Source organism: Somniosus microcephalus, chromosome 6 (genome assembly GCF_052327205.1).
Source record: "Somniosus microcephalus isolate GS21.2 chromosome 6, FLI_Smic_1.0, whole genome shotgun sequence".
Lineage (NCBI taxonomy): Eukaryota > Metazoa > Chordata > Chondrichthyes > Squaliformes > Somniosidae > Somniosus > Somniosus microcephalus.
Window position 1 is genome coordinate 63,327,080 of NC_140992.1, and position 24,207 is coordinate 63,351,286.

Below are 24,207 nucleotides of genomic sequence, written 5' to 3' on the forward strand. Positions count from 1 at the left end.
TAAGATAGGTTACTGTTTTGAAATCACTACGGGTACTTGTCATTACTTACAACATAGAAATAGTTTCAATTTTAATACGTTTTGGGTTCATTTTTGTGCAAGCAGCTCAGCTGTCAGTTCATCGTACATCCTTATGTCTGATGAAACCAGATCTGTGTTACCGTTATTGCAGGTTTATCAGCTGCTTAACAAAACATTTTATTTTTGATATTAAATGTCAGTTATTATCATAGAATGATACAGCACAGGAGGAGACTATTCGGCCCGTCGTGCCTGTGCCGGCTCTTTGAAAGAGCAATCCAATTAATCCCTGCCCCATCCCCATAGCCCTGCAAATTTTTCCACTTCAGTTACTTATACTTGTACACTGATGCTTTTAAAGAGTTACATCATATGTTACTAGAGGCATACTCAAAAAATTCAGAGATTGTATTGATATAGTCAGTTCCATTTAAGTGAGTACTTTCCATATGACTGTGAATTGAAGATATTTAAAATTACAAATTGAGGAATAGATGGAACAACGAGTTAGAAAACGAGTTAGAAGACCCACTCTGACTATGGTCAGAAAATATTGCTTTTTTTTCTTTTGGATGCAAAGAAAATCACCTTTTTGTTGACAAAATCCTTGGCATCTGCAGTAGCACACACCCTTAATTCAAGGCTTAGAGGGTGCAGAATTCTTAAAGTGCATCCAGGAGAGCTTTTTGAGCCAACATGTAGAAAGTCCTACAAGAGAGGGGGCGGTACTGGACCTAATTCTGGGGAATGTAGCCGGGCAAGTGGTGGAAGTGTCAGTAGGAGAGCATTTTGGCGACAGTGACCACAATTCGGTGAGATTTAAGGTGGTCATGGAAAAAGACAAAGACGGCCCGGAAATAAGGGTTCTAAATTGGGGGAAGGCCGATTTTAATATGATAAGGCAGGATCTGGCCAAATTGGACTGGGAGCAGCTACTTATAGGAAAATCCACATCAAAACAGTGGGAGACTTTCAGAAGGGAAATAGAGAGAGTACAACGCCAACATGTTCCTGTAAAGGTCAAGGGTGGGACCAACAAGCAAAGGGAACCTTGGATGACAAGGGATATACAAAAATGCATTAGAAATAAAAGGGGGGCTTTTGGCAGTTACAAAAGACTAAAGACGGAAGAAGCCCTAGAGGAGTATAAAAAATGCAGGGGCATACTTAAAAAAGAAATTAGGAGAGCGAGGAGGGGCCATGAAATAACACTGGCGAGCAAAATAAAGGAAAATCCTAAGATGTTTTATAAGTATATTAAGGGCAAGAGGATAACCAGGGAAAGGGTAGGGCCCATTAGGGACCAAAGTGGCAATCTGTGTGTAGAGCCAGATGATGTAGGCGGGGTTTTAAATGAATTTTTTGCATCTGTGTTCACTATGGAGAAAGACGATGCAGACATAGAAATCGGGCAAGGGGGCTGTGACATACTCGAACATATTAGCATCGAGAGGGAGGAGGTGCTAGCGGTTTTAGGCGGCCAAAAAGTGGATAAATCCCCAGGCCCGGACGAGATGTATCCCAGGCTGCTGTGGGAGGCAAAGGAGGAGATTGCAGGGGCTCTGACACAAATTTTCAGAACCTCTCTGGCCACAGGGGATGTACCAGAGGACTGGAGAACAGCTAACGTAGTACCATTATACAAGAAGGGTAGCAGGGATAAACCAGGGAATTACAGGCCAGTGAGCCTAACATCTGTGGTAGGGAAATTATTGGAAAAAATTCTGAGGGACAAAATTAGTCTCCACTTGGAGAGGCAAGGATTAATCGGGGATAGTCAGCATGGCTTTGTCAAGGGTAAATCATGTCTGACAAATCTGATTGAATTTTTCGAGGGGGTGACTAGGGGGGTGGATGAGGGAAATGCTGTGGATGTGGTTTACATGGACTTCAGTAAAGCTTTTGACAAAGTCCCGCATAGGAGACTGGTCAAGAAGGTAAGAGCCCATGGGATCCAGGGTGCCTTGGCGCGTTGGATCCTAAACTGGCTGAGTGGCAGGAGGCAGAGGGTGATGGTCGAAGGTTGCTTTTGTGACTGGAAGCCTGTGTCCAGTGGGGTACCTCAGGGATCGGTGCTGGGTCCCTTGTTGTTTGTGATCTACATAAATGATTTGGATGAGAATGTAAAAGGTATGATCAGTAAGTTCGCAGATGACACGAAAATTGGTGGGGTGGTAAATTGTGAGGAGGAAAGCCTCAGGCTACAGGACGATATAAACGGGTTGGTCAGATGGGCGGAAAAGTGGCAAATGGAATTTAACCCTGAAAAGTGCGAGGTGATGCATTTTGGACGGACAAATAAGGCAAGGGAATACACAATGAGTGGTAGGACCCTAGGAAGTACAGAGGGTCAGAGGGACCTTGGTGTACATGTACATAGATCCCTGAAGGCAGCGGAACAGGTAGATAAGGTGGTTAAAAAGGCATATGGGATACTTGCCTTCATTAGCCGAGGCATAGAATATAAGAGCAGGGAGGTTATGATGGAGCTGTACAAAACGCTGGTGAGGCCACAGCTGGAGTACTGTGTGCAGTTCTGGTCGCCTCACTATAGGAAGGATGTGATTGCTTTGGAGAGGGTGCAGAGAAGATTCACCAGGATGTTACCTGGGATGGAGCGCCTCAGCTATGAAGAGAGGCTGGACAGGCTGGGGTTGTTTTCCTTGGAGCAAAGAAGGCTGAGGGGGGACCTGATTGAGGTGTACAAAATGATGAGGGGCATAGATAGGGTAGACAAAGAGGAACTTTTCCCCTTAGTAGGGGGGTCAATAACAAGGGGGCATAGATTCAGGGTAAGGGGCAGGAGATTTAGAGGGGATTTGAGGAGGAACTTTTTCACCCAGAGGGTGGTTGGAATGTGGAACTCAATGCCTGAAAGGGTGGTAGAGGCAGGAACCCTCACAACATTCAAGAAGCATTTGGATGAGCACTTGAAATGCCATTGCATACAAGGCTATGGACCAAATGCTGGAAAATGGGATTAGACTGGACAGGGATGGATGGGCGGCGCAGACACGATGGGCCGAAGGGCCTCTTTCTGTGCTGTAAAACTCTATGACTCTATGACTCTAAATCACGGGTATGTGATTAATGTAGCAATTGAAAACAAGGTCTAAGAACTGAATACAGGATATTCTATGCTCCTTTTATGATAGTTTATTTTTTGATTCTTGTACCTTTGTTTTGTCTAGTATTCCTTTCTTTCTCATTATTTCCTATTCTTCCCCATTTTCTGCAGCTTCTCCCCTTGTACTCTGTTTTTCTTATTTCTCCCATTCCTCTTATTTTCCATTATCCAATTTCCCGCATTCCTCCTTTCCCCTTCCTGTGATTGTTTCTCCTTAGTCCTGCTTGCTTCTGTTTTCCCCTCTTCAGTATTTTTTCTGTGTCCTCCTAATTTTCCCATTTCTTCAATGGTTTTCTCTCATGTTACCCAGTTCCCATTTAAAAAAAAATTTTTATTCATGGGATGTGGGCATTTATTGCCGGTCCCCAATTGCCCTGGAGAAGGTGGTGGTGAGCCGCCTTCTTGAACTGCTACAGTCCGTGTGGTGAAGGTACTCTCAACAGTGCTGGTAGGGAGGGAGTTCCAGGATTTTGAATCAGCGACAATGAAGGAATGGCAATACAGTCCCAAGTCAGGATGATGAGTGACTTGGAGGGGAACTTGGAGGTGATGGTGCTCCCATGCATCTGCTGCCCTTGTCCTTCTAGGTGATAGAGGTCACGGGATTGGAAGGTGCTGTTGGGAGTCTCCTGTTTATCTCTGTTGATACCCAGTTCCTCCTTTGTTCCTGGTTGTTGCCTTTTTCCCCTGCTTCTACCCATTTCCCCACCATCTCCTTTATTTTCCCTGTTGCTACCGAATTCCACTGTTCCCCCACCGTTTCCTGTTATTATCCATTCCTCTACAGCTACCTGTTTTGCCAATTCCTTTTTTCCTCTGTTTCCTTCTGCTTTACTCTCCATTGTTTCCCAATTCTCCATGATTTCCATCAGGTGGGATGGGAATGGCTGCCAAGAACTGTGGTTATATAGCAAACTTTCAACGCAGTTACTAGAGTGCACAGCACAAAATGGTTTAAAATTTCAGTCAGAATCCACAAGGGGATGTTACTGAGAAAATAGAAATACCAAATTTGTATAAAAAGAGTAGAGGGACATTCGTTCTTCTTCTGGTAGTGCTGTACCTGAATTGAGTGTGCGCGATACTATTATTGGGTATCCAAAGTAGAAAAGTGTTTTGGTTTTTCAGCATTGATATTCCTCATCTTGACTGAGCAGAAAAATTAACCAAATTATATGAATTTAAACTGAACAGAATCTCAAACTATATTTTATACACATCACATTCCTAGCCAGATAACAATTGGTGCAGAACAGTTGTGTTTATTTTTATGTAAATTGTTTATTATGAAGGCTTACTTAAAATAAAAATGCTTTGACAGATACTGCAAGCATAGTCAGGTTGCTAAGTGAAGCTGCATATGAGGGAACAGGTTTCAAAATATACTAATTCTGACATACTGTTTTTGCATAATACATTCCTAAATAACCTGTATGAATACATTTTCAATTCACAAGATGTGTTCTTCACAGGAAGCAAGGAAAATATTTTTAGAGTGCATAACAATCCCTACCTCTGCCCACTCATATGAGCCAATATTGCCAAATATACTTCCTCCCCAGGAACAAAACATAATGCTGCGGTTTGGCCGCCATCGTCTCTTTTGAACCTGGGACATCATAGTCTTGATTATTTCTGTAATGATGGAAGTGCTGCTGGTCCAGAGTTCTTCATTGTTGCCATGGTGACTGCCAACAATAACATATTTATCTGGAAATAAAAGCATTTTGTACTGTTCAGTGTGTGCTACCAAGGAACTCTTCACTAATCATCTTCATACATGAAAAACAGGGAATAAATTCGGTAGTTAACAACGGAAGCTTATTTTTTGATGATATAGGACCTTTGAATAATATCTGCACAATTGAACCATGGAATTGTAATGCTGTTAGTAGTCTGAGGTCACATAGCCTGATAAATAGGAACAACGACCACAGTAAACCTCAAAGTATGATAACCCTGTAACAGCTCAGGTTTTCTCCCAACACTTTGGTCTTTTAACACAGCAAAAAGATGGTTTCCATAACAATATGAACTGAAACACGCATCATGTCATGAATGAGATAATGGCCCGGATTTTCCGGGGCCTATAACCACGTACGCACAGCGCGAAAACCCGGAACTTGCGATCTGTCAAGTTTCAGCGAATGCCCATCAAACTCTTACGCCTGGTAAAAGCCGGCATAAGGCCTTCTTTTACCAGCGTAAGGGTGAAAATAAATATCAAAATAACATTTTTCAAATCATTTAAACATTCAAATAGCTTTAAAATTGGCTTAGGTTATTTTTGGCCCCTTTAAAAAAAAAAATATTTATTTTTCAAAAGATTTTAAATTTTTTGTTTTAAATGTTTAATTGCATTATATTTTAAACATGTGATGTCTTATTTTTATTTAGCTTGTGTGAAAATGTATTTTTTATGTGATTCCTATTATGTTTATGGGGATTCCGTACATAAATGGAATCTCCATAAGCATAACGGGAATCCCCCTTTCTGATTGGTTGGGCCGGCCCACGTGATCCCAGGGATGCTTGTGAACCGCATGTGCCCCCGGGATACATGGGCCTTTATGCAGGCGTATACCCGCAGGCCCAGGAGTGTGAGTCTTCGTAGGTCTGGGGCCATCAGGTAAGTACGAACTTTACTTGTGGTTCGGAGGCATTCGCCCACGGGAAGCCTCCCGCAATTTCAAGTCCATTGCGTCTTAACTACCAACTACATTTTATTGCTGTATCAGCCACTGGATGCCCATCATGTTCCCCTTACTCCTTTGCAAGGTGAAAATAGCACACTGTCAGAACAATGTGCTCTGAATAAAACTAACATTCAGCTTCATTTATAGGTAAAACACACAAACATTAAAACACAATGAAATTTTGGTCCAGTTGCTGGTGGCAAAAACAGCGTATGGGGAATCGGATTTTTAGGTAAAAATTGCTCCTGTTGGATTTCCACCCATTCAGTGCAGCCCAGCCATTTCCATTTGGGAGGGACATCTGTACTAGGAGCTCTCGTTCAAGGTAGGTGAAAGCTTCATTGAAATATTAAAATAAGTAGATATTGTATACAAATGAGTACACACATAGATTCCAGTTAATCATGACAGAAAGCTGACTTGCTCAGCCTGATAAAATGGGTGTTGTTGGTTGCTAGGATGTTGAGTGCTAACAGGAAGTCAGTAGTTTTAAGGGAAGCTGCCATTTTTGGCAGACACATTTTTGGGTGCTTTTTTTTGATAATCTTTATTTATTTCTGGTGTTCCTTTTTGTAGGTGACATTGTGTTGTTGGTAGACTCATCTAAGTTTCTAGTCAGATCGATCTACCATCCTGAACAATCAGCTAACTAGGCGATATAGTGATTTTTGCCCCCAAATGCGATTTTGCAAGGCCCAATAGCTTCTGATTGCAAGATATGGGGCATCTGTTCCAGTTGTTGATTCATAATGGTTTCAGGGGTCCTGTTGGATTCTTGGACACAGTCTTTCAGGACCACAAGGAGAAGGGCTAATGGCTGCTTTTGTCATTGTTGTCCTTTTTTTAATACATTAAAGGCGCTATATAAATGCAAGTTGTTGTTGTTTCTTCAATTACAGCAATATCCCAATAGCTTAACCTCCAAGATGGCACGCCCGGTGATGGAAGTTTGGAACTAAGTCATCCCTCTGTGCCAAATTTGGCAATCTGATACCAGAACCAGGCATGTCTGCAATATTTCAGATCGCTGTTGATGATTGACTGGTCAGTTAGGTTTAGTAATGGAATCTGGAGAGGTAGGTCTTTTGTTGGAAGCTGGCATTTCCCCCGCTTGCCAAAAGCCTGATGTCCCTACATATGTTTGCGTCTCTCTGAGCCTTAGTTCTGTCAATCTGCACCAAAGCTTTCTGGGCTTAGGTAAATGGGACATGTTCCAACATAGTGTGTAAAAAATTTGGCTAACAAAAATCCTGCTAGATTTCATAGTAGCTTGAATTAGAGACTCTTAAACATGGTAATGACTTTCTGAGCATGTCAGACACCCAGTTGATCAACAAAAATCTATTTACAGGAAACTTTCGTTTAACCGGAGGTTAAATGTCCGGAAAGCTCTATCTACCGGCAAAATTCAGGAGCTATTTCCTATAAGTTTTTTTACTTCTCGTTGCTTTTTTTTTCCAGTCAGGCTCTGCAAGGTCTAGCTGAAGCTGTTGCTTAGCTACAGAGACGCTTTTAAGCTGCGGCCGACTGTTTTGAAGCTGTTGCTAAGCAACAGGGTTTGTTGATTCACACGGAGTTCAAAAACTCCGTATGTTTTAACATTAGCGCTGGTTTCTACGGCAGTTTTGATGGTACGGCACCAGCTCGGTCCCGTCAGTGCCGGATACCAGAAAGTTTCCTGTATTTGAGTTTTTAAAAAAAATGTTAGTAGTCAATTTCTTAAGATTATACTAGCATCAGATGTGGACAGCCTTTACCGACTATTACCTTTAATCCTGAATCCAGATGTAGACGCCATGTACATGGATTACGATTTACTAAAGAAACCATGACAGAGTTGTGCTGCATGCAGGAACCTGAACTCCAGTCAAACTCCCCCACATACACGACATGGACAGTAGCGGTACAGGTCACAACACTTTTAACATCTCATGCTCATTCCAGTATGTACCAGGAGACATAAACAACTTTGTTCATTTGCTAGTCACAGGCATTTCAAATCTTGTTTCTCAGAGAAGGCAATTATATCACTTTCCCCGTGGATACTAGGCAACGTTATGAGAAGGCCCTACACTGTTTTCAAATGGTAGCATTCCCTAAAGTCAAGGACATTAGCGATGATACCAATGCCACCTTACTAGCTTCTGCACTTAACAGTTATGCCTTTATGAATTACAAACCTTCCACTCCATTAATGTTCATCTCATCTTTGACTATTAGTATAGGGTCAGCCAGGTGAATGATTTATTTCCAAGCAGGAGTTATGAGATTTTCTTAAGGTAATCCACTATGCCCCATTATTGACTCAAAGCAGAGAGCAAGGTTGGCTTCTCAGAGACCAAGGATACCGTCTGGTTAATGACATCTGTACACCCACAAACAACTGCCAAGTGCAGATACAATGGAGTGTTTGAGCTATAGAATAGCTGCATGCTACATAAAGAAAGAAAGACTTACCTTTATACAGCGCCTTTCACGACCAACAATGAAGTAATTTTGAAGTGTAATCACTGTTGTAATGTAGGAAACGCGGCAGCCAATTTGCACACAGCAAGCTCCCACAACGTGATAATGACCAGATAATCTGTTTTAGTGATGCTGATTGAGGGATAAATATTGGTCAGGACACCGGGAAAACTCCCCTGCTGTTCTTCGAAATAGTGCCATGGGATCTTTTATGTCTACCTGAGAGGGCAGACGGGGCCTCGGTTCAATGTCTCCTCTGAAAGACGGCACCTGCAACAGTGCAGGCCTCCCTCAGAATTGCACTGGAGTGTCAGCCTAGATTTTGTGCTCAAATCTCTGGAGTGGGACTTGAACCCACAACCTCCTGACTCAGAGGTGAGTGTTGTTGAATCCGTAAATCTTAAGGTATGGTGTTCTTCAATAACTAGACGGAGGCTGTAGATTAACAATCAACAGGTGTTTACTGGAGGAGGGTAGTCTAAAGACTGCTCAAGGCTTATATACAGGTGTGGTCACTGCCGGTACTACAGTATACAGGAGCTGTAAAAGTAGTTCTCTCTTAAAGGTACATACACTACAATTGTGCTACCCACTGAGCCACGGCTGACACATAAATTTGTGATTCAAAGAAGCCTAATTATGGAGTATCTACCAGAAGAGGACAAGCAGCCAGTGCATGCCGCCAGACCATGTCCTGCCCAAACGTGGGCAGGAAGCAGTTACCAAACTCCAGTAGGCTTGGGGAAGGGAGCTCCAGGTGACTCACAGTAGAAAAGGCAGGAAAATCTGGGGCAGGGGAGGATTAAACTTTCCTTGTAGGGCCCAGAGGAGCACTCCTGCTCTTGCTTATCTGAAACATTTGCAAATAGAATCTTTCTTAAAGGCAAACTGGATGAAAAACTACAAACAAAAATGCAGCTAGATAGTGTGGGAGCTGCTCTAAAAGCTGGTGACATTTTTAAGTTGTGAATGAAGTAGACACCTGTAAATTCATGGGGTCCTGCCATCCCCCCTCCCCCCAGCTCAAGTACATAGCTACCCCAATCAACAGGATGGGGAAGTGGGATGCTTGCAGACCTTTTTCTATGTTGTTGCATAGCAGTAAGTGAAGATGTCCCTCCCTCCTTGCAGGGAAATATGTCATTTCATTGTTCTCTCTGCTTGATGACCTTGCTGAAATCTAGAGCAAGCAATAACAGAACTTGTGGGTACAAACCTATCAACTTAGCAATCACGCAATATAGCATAGCGATGCACCTAAAACACTCATCAACCAGTTTCCTGCAATATCACCTGTGACTGCACAAAGTAATCCATTGGTTATAATGTATTATGGGATGTCCTGAGGACATGAAAGGTGCTATATGATTGAAAGTTCTTTTTTCACTCTTGTACATCAAATACCTGTTTAATTTATGTATCATAATTATCAAAGTTTGTGTGGGGGGAAGAAGTAACTGAAGTAAAATTATGCAAATGATGGATGAAGCCAAAGCAAAGCAGGGAGAAACTTAGGGGAGAAATTTAGCACCAGGCGCTAATCAATCTCGCTGCCCGTTAAGTTCAGTCTCAGCACTCAAAGAATGCAGGGGAGCACTAAATCAGGCGCTAATGGCATAGGTGAGTGGCGCTAGGCTCCAAGCGAGAATGAATATGAAGTGTTGTGTAATCGGAAGTGAGCATTGGTGCAGGCGCCTTCCATCCATTAAAGGGGAGGGTCACTGGAGTCTGCACACCAGCCCCAGTAATTCGGGGAGTGCAGAACGGCGATATGCTGAGAGATGAAGTGCAAAGTGCTTTGACGACCCGCAACACTCCGGGGATTAAGCAGCCGTTATTTGGTTGCAGATACATCCTGCGCTCTCTGCCACTCATAACTGACCTTTGGAACAGAAGTTCCTTGACAGCTGGGGCGCATCCCTTTATGCAGCACCACGCCAGCCACCAGCCGGCTGGTTCACACCTCCGTTCCCTGGCGCTGTCGGCACAAGGTGGTAAGGCAGGGGATGCTATTGAAGTTTTCAGATCGGGCACCCAGCGAGCGTTGCGCACTCGCTGACGTCACAATCTGCATGGTGAAAGGGACCGAGGCGCTAACTATTATCGCCGGTGCTACGGGGCCGGCGAATTTGTTGTGCGGCGTGGAATTTGCCCCGCCGCGGCGCTACTGCCAGAGTGCACCATTAGCTCCCCGCCAAGCGCTAACTGGGGGCGCTAACCTACTGAACTTCGTCCCCATAGTACCTAATAATGCTCAAGATAATAACAATCAAGCAGATCACTACTGTACAAATTCCAACTTAATTTCTCTATGAAATACAGTACAAAGCATTATTGTTTTACTAACAGTATTTTGACCTTCGTTCTCAAAAATTCTCATTAGCATGCTGCCAAACACACAAAACTGCGAAGCCCATTTAAAACACCCCAAATGATGCTGAATGCTAAGTAGTTTCATACTGACAGTGTGAACATTTTAATAGCTAAAGCAGTGTGCTGTATCTGAGAATAAAACAAGGTCCCTACAGATCTATTATCTTCACAACTCTAGCAATTTTTAGCCTTTCAAATTTGTGCTTTCTGCAGCTGATAAAGCAGAAGTGATCTTAAAGAAACAGTGCTATCTTTAGCATTCAAGGTCTAAAATGATCCACTGATAGAAAACATCACAAGTGTTAACTATATCTTAATTAGACATCAACTATATAATTACACTATTAATTTTATAGCCATTATTCAAATGTGTATGCATATTATATTACAAATTAGTTTGCCATAATTATGTTTAAAACAAACTTACTTTAATGAAGGACAATTATGATGTAATATAATCACATTTTCAGATGTAGGTGGTCCAGTTTTTTTGAATAAATTATGCTTCTGAGAAGTAATAAAATAATAAAAAGACTCGTTTCAAAATGTCGACATCAAAATAATGTTTATATATAAACAATAAACTGAGCTGGGTCAGATTCAGATTATTTTAAATGGAGCGTAACTGTTCCTCTCTCTCCCTCCCCCAGTTTGTGTTTCTCTCTCTCTCTCTCTGGCCGGAATTTTCCGGGGTGGTAGCGGGCGCGATCGGTGGGGGGGGGGGGTTAGGTGGGAAAGTTGTTACTTTTGACAGTGGGTTGGGAACCCACTGTCATCCCGTTCCCACGCGCCTTACCCCAGGCGTGTCTGTCATCGCGGAGCCGACCCGACCAGCAGCGGCGGACACCCCAGTTGAAATCATTATCAGATAGTTTACAGGCACTTTAGAGCCTTTTTCCCCCTACATTTTAAATTTCCATTTGGCCACGGGATTCACGCAGCTCGGGAACCACGTCTGTCAACCTGAGGCGGGGGTTCAGTGCCCATTGCTCCAGCTGATTACTTGACAGCATCAAATGTACAGTAAAAGCTCCCACCTGACAGATGATCACTTTCCTCAGGCAGAAGCTGTTGCTCAGTCCATTTCCAGCACAGATTCTGCAGGCTGCAAGTGTTTCCTAGCAAAGTCTCCATCCAGTGTCACCTCATTGGAAGAACTCTCTCACCATTGACAGAATGCACCTGTACTTCACTTGCCATCGATTCAATCAACATGGGTGCTGTTTGTACTGTCTCACCTTGGTCCTCAGAATCGGGCCACGATGAGCCCCAACACCAGCAGCAGAAGGCACACCAGCAGCACCAACAACACCAACCTTCTCCGCAATCACCTGATGCTGCACAGGACAGAAGGCATCAGCATCCGAGCACATTGCAGCCCGTGAGGCCAGGGATGACCTCACCATGGCCAGATTTAGTTAACTTTACGCTGTACACCCATATGGCTGCCACATGATGTGCCAGGTTGGCACCATAAACGATCCCTACAATGATCAAGCCATTCCTTTCACACTCATCACCATTGTAGGGGGTACCGTTATGTCTCACCATTCACTGCAACTCACTAAGCCACTTCCAAAGGTGCACACAAATCTGTCCATGACCAGAAAGTGTTGAAAATAAAGATTTTTATGTTTGACACCACATTAACAGAAACTTTACACAAACATTGGTTAAAACACCCAAGTGCCTAACCTTGTGTGTTGTTAGTTGGTATGATTACACTAGGATGAGGGTGAGTGAGGGGTGGCTAGTGAGATGGGGATGTGGTAATGTAGATAGAGAAAGAGGGATGGGTGGAGGTGCAAGGTATGTTGGTGTGAGTAAGGATGTGCAGGAGTAGGGTAGGAAAGGCAGAGTGAAGGGGATGTGATGAGAGGCACAGCAGGATGCAGCTGAGTGTAGCTTTGTACTAACGTTTCCTGATCTAATGAGAACATTGAAACGTTTGTGGCACTGCAGCCAGGTCCTCCTGACCACATCCCTGCTTGTGACCTCCTCTGCAATCTGCAACCAGGCTGTTTTGGTCTCCTGAGGAGGTCTCTTCCGCCCATTGGAAAGGAAGAGGACCTCCGTGCATGCTGTGACTCCCTCCATAAGCACATGGAAGGAGTCATCGGAGAGCCTGGGTGCAGCCCTATGCCTCTGTGCAGTGATTGTCAGTGTTTGCAGCACTCCAATGCTGTAGTGCGCTGACAGCACTATGTTAGATGAAACTTTAAATCTAATGTGGCCATGGTCCCTTTAAAGATCCCGGCTGAAAACTGTCATGAATTATGTCACCAGACCTGCTCCATCTCATTGGGCTGGATAGCCTGGTGGGCGGGTTTAATAGGCCCCATTAATGCAAGTTCATTTCAACAGTGGGATGGAGCCAGCAGCGGGATTGCGACCCACCACGCGCACCAGATAGGCACAATTCCAGCCTCTCCCCCAGTTTGTGTTTCTCTCATAGAAACATAGAAGATAGGAGCAGGAGTAGGCCATTCTGTCCCTCGAGCCTGCTCCACCATTCAATGAGATCATGGCTGATCATCCAAATTCAGTACCCTGTCCCTGCCTTCTCCCCATATCCCTTGATCCCTTTAGCCTTAAGAAATATATCTAACTCCTTCTTGAATATATTTAATGACTTGGCCTGAACTGCCTTCTGTGGTAGAGAATGCCACAGGTTCACCACTCTCTGGGTGAAGAAATTCCTCCTCATCTCTGTCCTAAATGGCTTACCCCTTATCTTTAGACTGTGACCCCTGGTTCTGGACTCCCCCGCCATCGGGAACATCCTTCCTGCATCTAGTCTGTCTAGTCCTGTTAGAATTTTATAAGTTTCAATGAAATCCCCTCTTATTCTTCTAAACTCCAGCGAGTATAAGCCCAATCGACCCAATCTCTCCTCATACGTCATTCCTGCCATCCCAGGTATCAGTCTGGTGAATCTTCGCTGCACTCCCTCCATGGCAAGAACATCCTTCCTCAGATAAGGCGACCAAAACTGCACACAATACACAAGGTGTGGTCTCACCAAGGCCCTGTACAACTGCAGCAAGACATCCTTGTTCCTGTACTCGAACCCTCTCGCTACGAAGGCCAACATACCATTTGCCTTCTTAATCGCCTGCTGCACCTGCATGCTTACCTTCAGCGATTGGTGCACAAGGACACCCAGGTCTCATTGCACTTCCCCTTCTCCCAATCTATTGCCATTCAAATAATAATCTGCCTTCCTGTTTTTGCCACCAAAGTGGATAACCTTGCATTTACCCACATTATACGGCATCTGCCATGCATCTGCCCAATCACCCAACCTGCCCAAATCATGCTGGAGTTTCTCGGCATCCTCCTCACAGCACACACGCCCACCCAGCATTGTGCCGTCTGCAAACTTGGAGATACACTATTACATCTAGTTCCCTCGTCTAGATCATTAATATATATTGTGAATAGCTGGGGTCCAAGGACCGATCCCTGCGGTATCCCATTAGTCACTGCCTGCCACTCGGAAAAAACCCGTTTATTCCAACAATTTGCTTCCTGTCTGCCAACCAGTTCTCTATCCAAGTCAATACCTTGCCCCCAATCCCATGTGCCTTAACTTTACACGCTAATCTCTTATGTGGGACCTTATCGAAAGCCTTCTGAAAGTCCAAATACACCACATCCACTGGTTCTCCCTTATCTATTCTACCAGTTACATCCTCAAAAAATTCCAGTAGATTAGTCAAGCACGATTTACCTTTTGTAAATCCATGTTGACTTTGTCTGATCCTGTCACTGTTTTCCAAGTGCTCTGCTATTACATCTTTTATAATGGACTCTAGCATTTTCCCCACTACCGATGTCAGGCTTACCGGTCTATAATTCCCCGTTTTTTCTCTACCACCTTTTTTAAATAGTGGGGTTACATTAGCTACCCTCCAATCCATGGGAACTGTTTCAGAGTCTATAGAATTTTGGAAGATGACCAGCAATGCATCTACTATTTCTAGGGCCACTTCCTTAAGTACCCTAGGATGTAGATTATCAGGCCCTTGGGTTTTATCAGCCTTCAATCCCGTCAATTTCCCTAACACCATTTCCCTACAAATACTTATTTCATTCAGTTCCTCCCTCTCATTAGACCCTATGTTCCCCGACATCTCTGGGAGGTTATTTGTGTCCGCCTTTGTGAAGACAGAACCAAAGTATGTATTTAATTGGCCTGCCATTTCTTTGTTCCCCATTATAAATTCCCCTGATTCTGACTACAAGGGACCTATGCTTGACTTCACCAATCTTTTTCTCTTCACATATCTATAGGAGCTTTTACAGTCAGTTTTTATGTTCCCTGCAAGCTTACTCTCGTACTCTATTTCCCCCCTCTTAATTAATCCCTTTGTCCTCCTTTGCTGAATCCTAAACTGCTCCCAATCCTCAGGTTTACTGCTTTTTCTGGCCAATTTATATGTCCTCTCCTTGGATCTTATGCTATCCCTAATTTCCCTTGTTAGCCACGGTTGAATCACCTTTTTTGTTTTATTTTCTCTCTCTCTCTCCCAGTTTGTATTTCTCTCTCTCCCGCAGCTTTTGTTGCTTGCTCTCTCCCTCCCCAGTTTGCAGTTTGGGTTCCAGCTAGGTGAAACTCTAGTTACATTATTTGGCTCCCATATGGTTCAATGCATCCCAAATACTTTGTGAACCAGGCTTGATACCACGCTGGATTTACACTCCACATGGTGCCAAATCGAAGCAGTGTGAGATTAACCCCTCATCACCAAAAGAATGAAGAGAAAGGTAAGAAGATTTTACAGAGAGGGTTGTTAGGACATTGAATGCCTTCGCAGAAACAGCAGTGGAAGAAGAATCCATTGCAATATTTAAAAGCGGAGTAAGTAAATATTTGGAGAGAAAACACAATTAAAAGGCTCTGGGGAAAGGGCAGGGGAACAGGACTAAGTGAATAGCTCTTCCAAAGAGTCAGCATAGGTGTGATGGACTGAACGGCCTCCTGCTGTGCTGTAAAGTTCTATAAGTCTCCTCTTGCTTTACTCTGGAGTCAGAATAGGCCCTGAATATGGAGTTACACATAGCTGTTCCCAACCCTCCCGCTTTGGGCGGGAGTCTACCGGAATGGTCGATTGATCTGCCGAGCGTTGCTGTTGCCAGTTTGGAAGAAATGGTCCTTGTATGTGCGGTTTACGCATTGCGCACCAAGGTCTCTCTGCTCAACTATACTTTTCAAAAACATGCCATTTATAGTTTACTGTCCTTCCATATTCATCCTCCCAAAGTGCTTCACTTCACACTTCTCTGCATTGAACTCCATCTGCCATGCTTCTGCCCATTTCACCATCCTGTCTATGTCATCCTGAAACCTATAACTATCCTTATCATGATCTACTCCTTTGCCAAGTTTCAGATCATCTGCAAACTTTATAATGCTGCTCCCTACATCAGAGTCTAGGTCGTTGCTAAAAATTGCAAAGAGTAATGGGCCCAAAACTGACCCTTGGGGAACAGCACTACAAACCACCTCCTTGTCTGAAAAACATCACAAGCAGTTTTTATTTAAACTTACCCTTAAATCTTTCTATTTTTTTGTGTTCTTTCTTTGATTTATAAATTATGTTATTCATCTCGCTATAAAACAAAAGTCAAATATTTTATTTGGGGCTTGCTGATCCTAAAACATTCAACTAAGGTAAATGCAATAGCATTTGCAAACAGTGGGCAAGTGTCATGTGATCAAATGTCACGTGATTAAGCATCATGAGCAGTCACATGATTGAAAGCCATGTGATTAAATGTCACATGATCAAATCTCCAAGAATACATCAAACCAGAGTTAGCAACCCTAGTTACACTACAAGTTGAGTGTCAAAGTAAAGCGGAAATTGTTTTGCACCAATACTAACCTTGCAGTTCAAAGCATGTTTTCCAGCTTTTAGAAATTGTACCAAGTCATTTAGCTTCAGAGACAAATATTTAAAAAAATTGGAATGCAATTTAGCTAAAACCTGTGATTTAGCAGTTGAATTGCTGCTATTATTTGGTAAACTTGTTAATATAACTAATTTTTCAGCTTTATACACTGTTTTACTAAATTGTATTCCTCATTACTTCCATATATAGTATAGATATATAATAAATCAGAAAACTAAATGTAATTTATTTGCAATTCCTGCTTTGCAGTATACTCTTATGAATTCCGTGCAAGTTTAGCTAATTTAAAGGCACTGAACATAAAACATTATTTCTGGAAGTTTTATTTCTTGTTTTTTAATACTTTTCTTATCTGCACTGATGCTGTCTAAATGTCCTTCATGTCTCCCCTGCATCTTTGAAATAGTAATGAATGTGCACATCTTTTGATTACATCAGTCAGAGGTACAGTTTCACAATAACACTCATTTAAGGAAATGAGAAGGCTTTGAATTGTTAGTAGAATTTTAATAATCCTATTCCAACATGCATCTCTGAATGTAAAGCATCAGAGACTTTTTTAAAGCCAGAGCTGACAAATGAAATGGACAACTCACATTGTAAGTGCAACATTTTAGTGTGAGATTCATTGAAACATGACATAAACCCTCTTAACAATAAACAATAAAGCTTCCAGGATAGGGATAGCAAATTCCTTTTAAAGAATTTTATTTTGTTGTTTAGCAAACACATCCAATCTATCTAGAAATCTAGCTGCATCCAGAAATCAGCCAGCATGTTGTTAGATCAGTTAAATAAACCCTATTTGGACTGTGTAGATAGAAATTGAGAACGATGAAGAAATACGAATTCATCAGTTCACGTGTTCCAAAACAGCTAGTTGAATTATGTGAAAATGTGTCACTACCACCTGCTAAACAGATTTTCATTCAATTAAATTAGCAGCCCACACATAAAACATATGGTTATCTACAATCAGTACTTGTGTGCAAAAGGTTTAGTCTTAGCCCATTTAGTGGACCAAATGTTCAATCAGATTGAACTATGAAAGCAGCAGAAGGAAATGTTTTTGTTAGTTGACAGTAATTACATTGGGGTTTGCTTCAGTGCTACACACTTCCTATGAAAATATAAAGATAGTAATCTGAAACACTGAGATTTAAGTGTTATAAGGAAAGTTCTAGCAACATTATTCAGACAAAATATGATTTGCACAGGATTTATGTATCTTTATCTTCTGAAATGCATTCTCGATTTACTGCATGAATGTTTTATTCTATCGAAACTTTATATTCTGGCAAGTGCATTATGCAGGCTCAGTTCAATCAGTGCCCTGTTGCTTTTCATTGCCACGAACATGGTCTTTAAAGAAGAAGGGAAATTAAGGTGGCGAACATCCTGTTCAAATGTCTATTTGAAGAAATTATTGGCACCACTCTGGGACACCTTTCTCCCTCAGCGATATAACAAGTGGGAAGGGAAGGTGGAAGAGTTCCTCTGAACAGCAAATGTAGTTTTTTTTTAAAGACTACAAATGTTTTTATTCATTTTCTTCACTTAGACAAATGAACAGAAATAACTCCCTCTAGACTTTCCTTGCCCTTTAAGACCATGATTATTGCAATGAAAACACAGGATACACTACAAGATGGTAGGATTGTTAACCAAAATTAATTTTACCATCAGGTCCACAGTCAGCTGTGACTCAACGGTAGCACTCTTGCCTCTGAATCAGAAGGTCATGGGTTCAAGTCCCACTCCAGAGACCTGAGCATAAAATCTAAGCCGACAGTCCAGCGGAGTACTGAGGGAGTGCTGCACTGTCTAGAGGTGCCGTCTTTTGGACAAGACATTGGCCTGTATTTTCCAATCGCAGGCCTCCCGCGGGCGGAGGCCTGCAATCTGGAAAAATCTACGCCCTTGCCTGAGGGCTCCTGAGACGCACACGCTTCCGCTCCTGGGCCTCTCCAAACTCTAAGTGTGCAGGGCCCACGTATCCCAGGAGTGCATGTAGTTCGCAGCATCCATGGGATCACGTGGGCCATGGGGAGCCAATCAAAGAAGGGAATCTCCCTTCATACACTTGACAGGAAGACCTGTCAAATATATGAATGGCGATCACCCCAAAAGCATGGTAAAACTTTAAATAAATTTTTTTTTAAATCACATTTTAAAAATAACTTGAAATTACAATAAATTACAGTATTTTAAACAAAAATTAAATTTTTTGAAAAAATTAAGTTTTTTACAGGGCTAAAAATAAACTTACCTTTTTTTAAAGTATTTTTAAATGATAAATCAGTGAAATCAGTGAAATTCTTTCAAAACATTTTTCAACTCTTATCCTGGTAAAAGCAGGCCTTACGCCTGCTTTTACCAGGCGTAAGAATTGTAAGGGTTGTCTGCGGGCGGAGGGTCTCCAAAAAGCGGAACTATCCGCCCGCAGAGGCCCTTCTCCCAGGCAGCTGGAGGATCTGTCAAGACCATTCTTGACAGATCGGAAATGCTGGTTTTCAGCGCATGCGCTGTGCATGCCTGAAACCAGCATTTCCGATGTCCCTACGGGTGAGTACACAGCACGTACACACCCGTAGAGATCGGAATATCTGGGCCATTAAACCAAAGCTACACCTGACCTCTCAGGTGGACATAAGAGATCCCATGGCACTATTTCTAAGAAAAGCAGAGGTGTCCTGCCAATATTTATCCCTCAACTAACATCACTAAAAAGAGATTATCTAGTTATTATTATCTTGCTTTTTGTGGGACTTTGCTGTACATAAATTGGCTGCTGTGTTTCCTACATTACAACAGTGACTACACTTCAAAAGTTCTTCATTAGCTGTCAAGTGCTTTGTGACATCCTGAGGTCTTTAAAGGATCAAAAGGATCTCTATTTCTTTCTCACTCATTACAAAATACCTACTCTCAGGCCATACCCAATAAATAAACATCCACTTTGCACATTATTGCAGATACAATAATACTGACATATCTGCTGCCACAGCGTTTATTTATAGGAACATAGGAATTGCTTGACAAAACAAGACCAAGGTCCATTTAGTTTGCCTTCTACCATCCTGGTAATCACATGATACAATGATAATGGAATTGTTGACTAATTATAGCAATCATTCGCCATCAATTAGCCAACAACAGAGCCAGGCGTAATGTGAGGAAAACCCAAGTGGTGGAGAGCTTTGGGAGCCATGGGTCCAAAGTTATCTGTTCTTCCCAAGCATGCTACGCTTAACACATGTCATGGCTCAAATTACTCATATACTGTATTCCAAAATGATATTTTCTGAAAGAAATCTATCTCATTTGCATTTAAATAAATCAATACCAATGGCTTCCACCTCCCTGGGTAGCTTGTTCCATAGATTGACCATTTGCTCACTAACAAGGGGAGAAAGTGGCACCAGTTCTAGAGGTAATGAAGTAATATGCATGCGACTTTCTTAAAGAGCTGGTTATTCATGGAAAAAATTGGAGTGGACAAAGTACTTCAACTGCTCGACAGATTCAATTTTAATTTAATGGTCATGGTCGAACACACAATTTCTCAAAAGCTCACTTGTGCTACACTTTCTCTCGGTTAATCACATTTGGTCTAAATGCTGCACTCAGTAAAACCTGTTACAGCAAAAATGAAAGCAATGAAAGGTTGTGAAAAATCATTTTGTACTTGCAAAGACATTATTTCATGTGAACAGGGATACTGTAGAGCACAGAAGTGCGGCACCAATTACTGTCACACATCCTAAAGATGACATTGTGCATAACTGATTTTTATAGATTTTTCTGTAACCAAATTTCCCCTCAATCTGTGATCTGTCATTGAACTGTAAACTACACACCAAGTGTATTTTACATAGGAAATATAACTGACTGAGGCCATTAAAACAATACACACAATTAGATAAATAAACAAGGAATTTAACCAGTAGAAAGGCAACATTTAACATTGCAGAATGTTTGTTTAATTTCTGTCACTGCTGCGGAATTACTATATATGTTATACTAAACATTCCTATGAGTTGGCCTACAACAATAAATAAGTTACCTGGGTTGATGGATCCTTTCAGGTAGCCAATTACATTCTGAATCGTCCTATACTCTGAGACTGTTCCCACCTCCAGCCTGATGGTTTTACTGACTGTATTCAAAATAAAACAGATAGAGACTTAATAAGGGGTCATAGGAAAAGGGGATGTACACAGTTGTAAGGAATTCTCAGCAAATGTTGGCATTTTGCTAATCTGTATCCTCTATGTTACTACCAGTTTTAAAATGATAAACACAAGCTGAATACATAAAAATTTTAGGCTAGTCGAAGTATTAGAATCAGACCCAGCACCCAGACCCAGTGAATCTGTCAACTCTTCTGTCAACAGCATGTCATAAACATGGAGTAGCGTTGGCCATTTGAAATTAATTCTGTCAGTTTCATTTTATTATCATTAAAATATTACATAGACTCTAATTGGTTCTTTTTTTGGATTAAAAATGACTCATGTTTGCTTTGTTCAAAGCATCACCTTCACACTATTCAGAAAGCTGCCTTGCAACCAATGATTTTAAATAAATGGTTTGGTTTTGAAGTTCCACTGCCAGTGATGAGCATGTCAGTGCAATAGTTTTTTGAATGACTGTCCATGTTTTCCAGAAAAATCTTGTGGGTGTACAGTTAAAATGCTGTTAATGTAAAATGATGCTTTCATGAAGCACTACGGCTCTAATGTATGAAATGTCTGGCTTTTAACATTTTCAGACAGCGGCAATCAGTTCATTCAATTGCAGTCTCATTTCTGCTCTTTAAGTTGCTGTCAATCAGTCACCATTTCACTCAGAAGCAGTATTCACTGACTGACAGCTCACAGCTAGTCATAAACAATAAAGCAGCTCCTCCACCTCTGCTCACATTTGTTTTGAGGGAAAAGCTGTCCGCTGTTATAAAAATTGAACAAAGAATTAATTTGACAACGTTTTTTTATGAATAGCCATTTAAATACAAAAAAGGAAAAACTTACATTTTTAAAATTAATTTGCTGTGCCTTAGAAAATGAACAATGGCCTGGATTTCACGGTAGAAACAACAGTGAGGCTATCAGCGCTCACCGTTATTGAAGTGTAAATCAGACTGCAACTTCTGCCGACCGCACATGTGCAGTGAAACGCTGTCAGAGTTGCTCTGCTCCTCCAGAAGCTGCGCCATACCGGTATCTTGCCGAGAGACTTGGCATTGAAACACATGAAATGGTGTGAAGTGGCTGTACTTACGTGATATATACCCGCTAAACTCGCCAGAAGTAGTCAGGGCGTGTCCATTCCAGTGTAAGTAAATTTTTAACAGCGTGATTAAGTCTTAATTACTGCCAAACAACCTCTCTGGCACTGAAAATTAACTTTTACAAATGCAGAGTCTCATTCGTTCAGATTTTAATTATTGTTGGTAGATGTAAAAAAAATGAAAAGCTTAAATTTTGTGTTAACTTTTTCTTTCTGTCTCTTTTATCCCTCTCTCTTAATCCCATCTTTTTTCCCTCTCTTTATTTTGCTTGCTGCACATGATTTGGCATTGAATTAAATATTCTAACTGACACTTCCTGGTTTAGACTCTGTGCTGCTCAGCAACGATTCTTCAATCTGATTGGTTTAAGGAGATATACACAGTTGCTTGCCCTGTGCACAGGTCCTAGATCCCCTATAGAGGGCGCTGCACCAAAATAGCTTTCTAATCACAGCAAGTTCCAGTGCAAAATCCCACAGAAAGTCTGTGGGCAAGTATAAGTGTAATGAATGACTGGCACCATTCGTTTGCCACTGACCACAAAATCCAGACCAATGAAATCAATAAAAAAACTAGCTGCATGTTAAATTTAAATTGGACTGTGATATCAAGCAACACAATAAAAGGACAGCATCACTCCAACTTTAACAGGTTACCGAACAAAGGAAAACTCCTTTGCTTTGCTCAAAGGATGCCTTCCTGTGTGAGTCAGAAAGTTATTTTCCAACCAATGTTCCCTCTAAGCTGCACAGCCACACAGCTCTCTGGACCTCCCGCCCACGTAGTCAGCTCGCTGGCTTTTCAATGCGAAAAACCACACATGCGCGGTATTTTGAATGGGCCGAGCATCAATAAAAAATAATTCGCGGGAACATTGCTTCCAACCATTTATTTTAAATAATACGTTGAATATGGAATTCTCCACAAATGAAATCTAAACAGACTCAAAGGTTCCAGAACTTTAGAGGGCCATTCTCTCCATCTTCCTCACTCCCCACCTTGCACCAGACAGGTGCAGCATTCCCAAGGTGTGCTACACATGTGAAAACCTAGGTGCACCCAAATTTCCTACCCTGGGCTATACCCACAGTCCAGCTGTACCCTCAGTGCAGGACTGCTCCCTGGTAGGGCCCTGTGCTAGAAACCGGATTGGAAATAGAAGCATAGCTGCAGGCTGAGCGCCTTCTCGCTGACCTCAGGGCTTTTCTAGCTGTTCCTAGAGAGCAGCAGCTAGAGGCCCACAGATCCTGCTGGGAGATAGAACAACCAGCAAACTGTTAAAGAGAGAAGGACCTGCATTTATATCCGGCCTTTCATAGAATCATAGAAATTTATGGCACAAAAGGAGGCCATTCAGCCTATTGTGTCCATGCTGGATGTAAAAGAGCTATCCAGCCTAATCCCACCTTCCAGCTCTTGGTCCGTGTTAGATCCGTGTATTTTGATGTTGTGTGTCCTTCAATAACTAGACACGAGACTGCAGGGAACAATCAACAGGTGTTTACTGGATGGGAGTTACTCTAAAACTAAACGTACAGATCCCTACTCAGGGTTTATATACAGGTGTGGTCACTGCCGGTACTACAGTATACAGGAGCTGTAAAAAGTAGTTCTCTCCTTAAAGGTACATACACTACAATTCCTCCCCTTTTAGATTAACAGTACCACAACATTCATTTAACAATTAACACTTTTAACATGCACATTAACTGAAAATAGTCCATTTATAAATTCAGTCTTTGGGGCGGCTTCCTGATCCTTTCTGGATAGCGCCTTTCCTGAGTGTCTTGTTCTTGGTGCGGAGGCCCCCTGTCGTCAGTTGGTTCATCAGCTTCCGATGCTACTGTTTCTGGGGTAGATGCTACCTGTATGTCGGGTTCATCACCAGGTGCGCGAGACATGGGGTTGACTCGTTCCTGTGACTCTAGGATCTGGTCGACATGGCGTCTCACAATGTTCTCCCCAACATCCACTGTGTACATTAGTGGCCCCTGCCGTGTGCATATCGTTCCTGGTTGCCATTTCTCTGTTCGGTAGTCGCGGGCCAAGACTGGTTGCCCTACATTGAAGCTCCTTGTCGGCTTCTCATTGATGTGCTGGAATTGCTTATTCTCAACATCTCTTCGTACATTTGGTCTGAGCAAATCCAGACGAGATCTCAACCTTCGGTTAAAGAACATCATGGCCGGGGTCTGGTTGGTGACTGCATGTGTCGCATTTCTGTAGGCTAACAGGAAATTGTCCACCTTATGCTGCAGTGGAATGTCATCATCGCACATGGCCCTTACTGCTTTCTTAAAGGTTTGTACGAA

The 24,207-nt window shown here is 42.2% G+C and overlaps 1 protein-coding gene across 2 annotated transcripts in view; it reads right to left on the bottom strand.

The window, feature by feature from the left end:
- naaladl2 (N-acetylated alpha-linked acidic dipeptidase like 2) overlaps positions 1-24,207 on the bottom strand; it is a 1,153,361-nt gene that overhangs the window by 324,667 nt on the left and 804,487 nt on the right. For both annotated transcript variants that reach the window (XM_085990293.1, XM_085990292.1), the window contains 2 exons: positions 20,669-20,761; positions 4,662-4,858 (listed from right to left, as the gene is read on the bottom strand). In XM_085990293.1, coding sequence (XP_085846419.1) covers positions 4,662-4,858; positions 20,669-20,761 — 290 coding nt within the window. The remainder of the gene's footprint in view (positions 1-4,661; positions 4,859-20,668; positions 20,762-24,207) is intronic.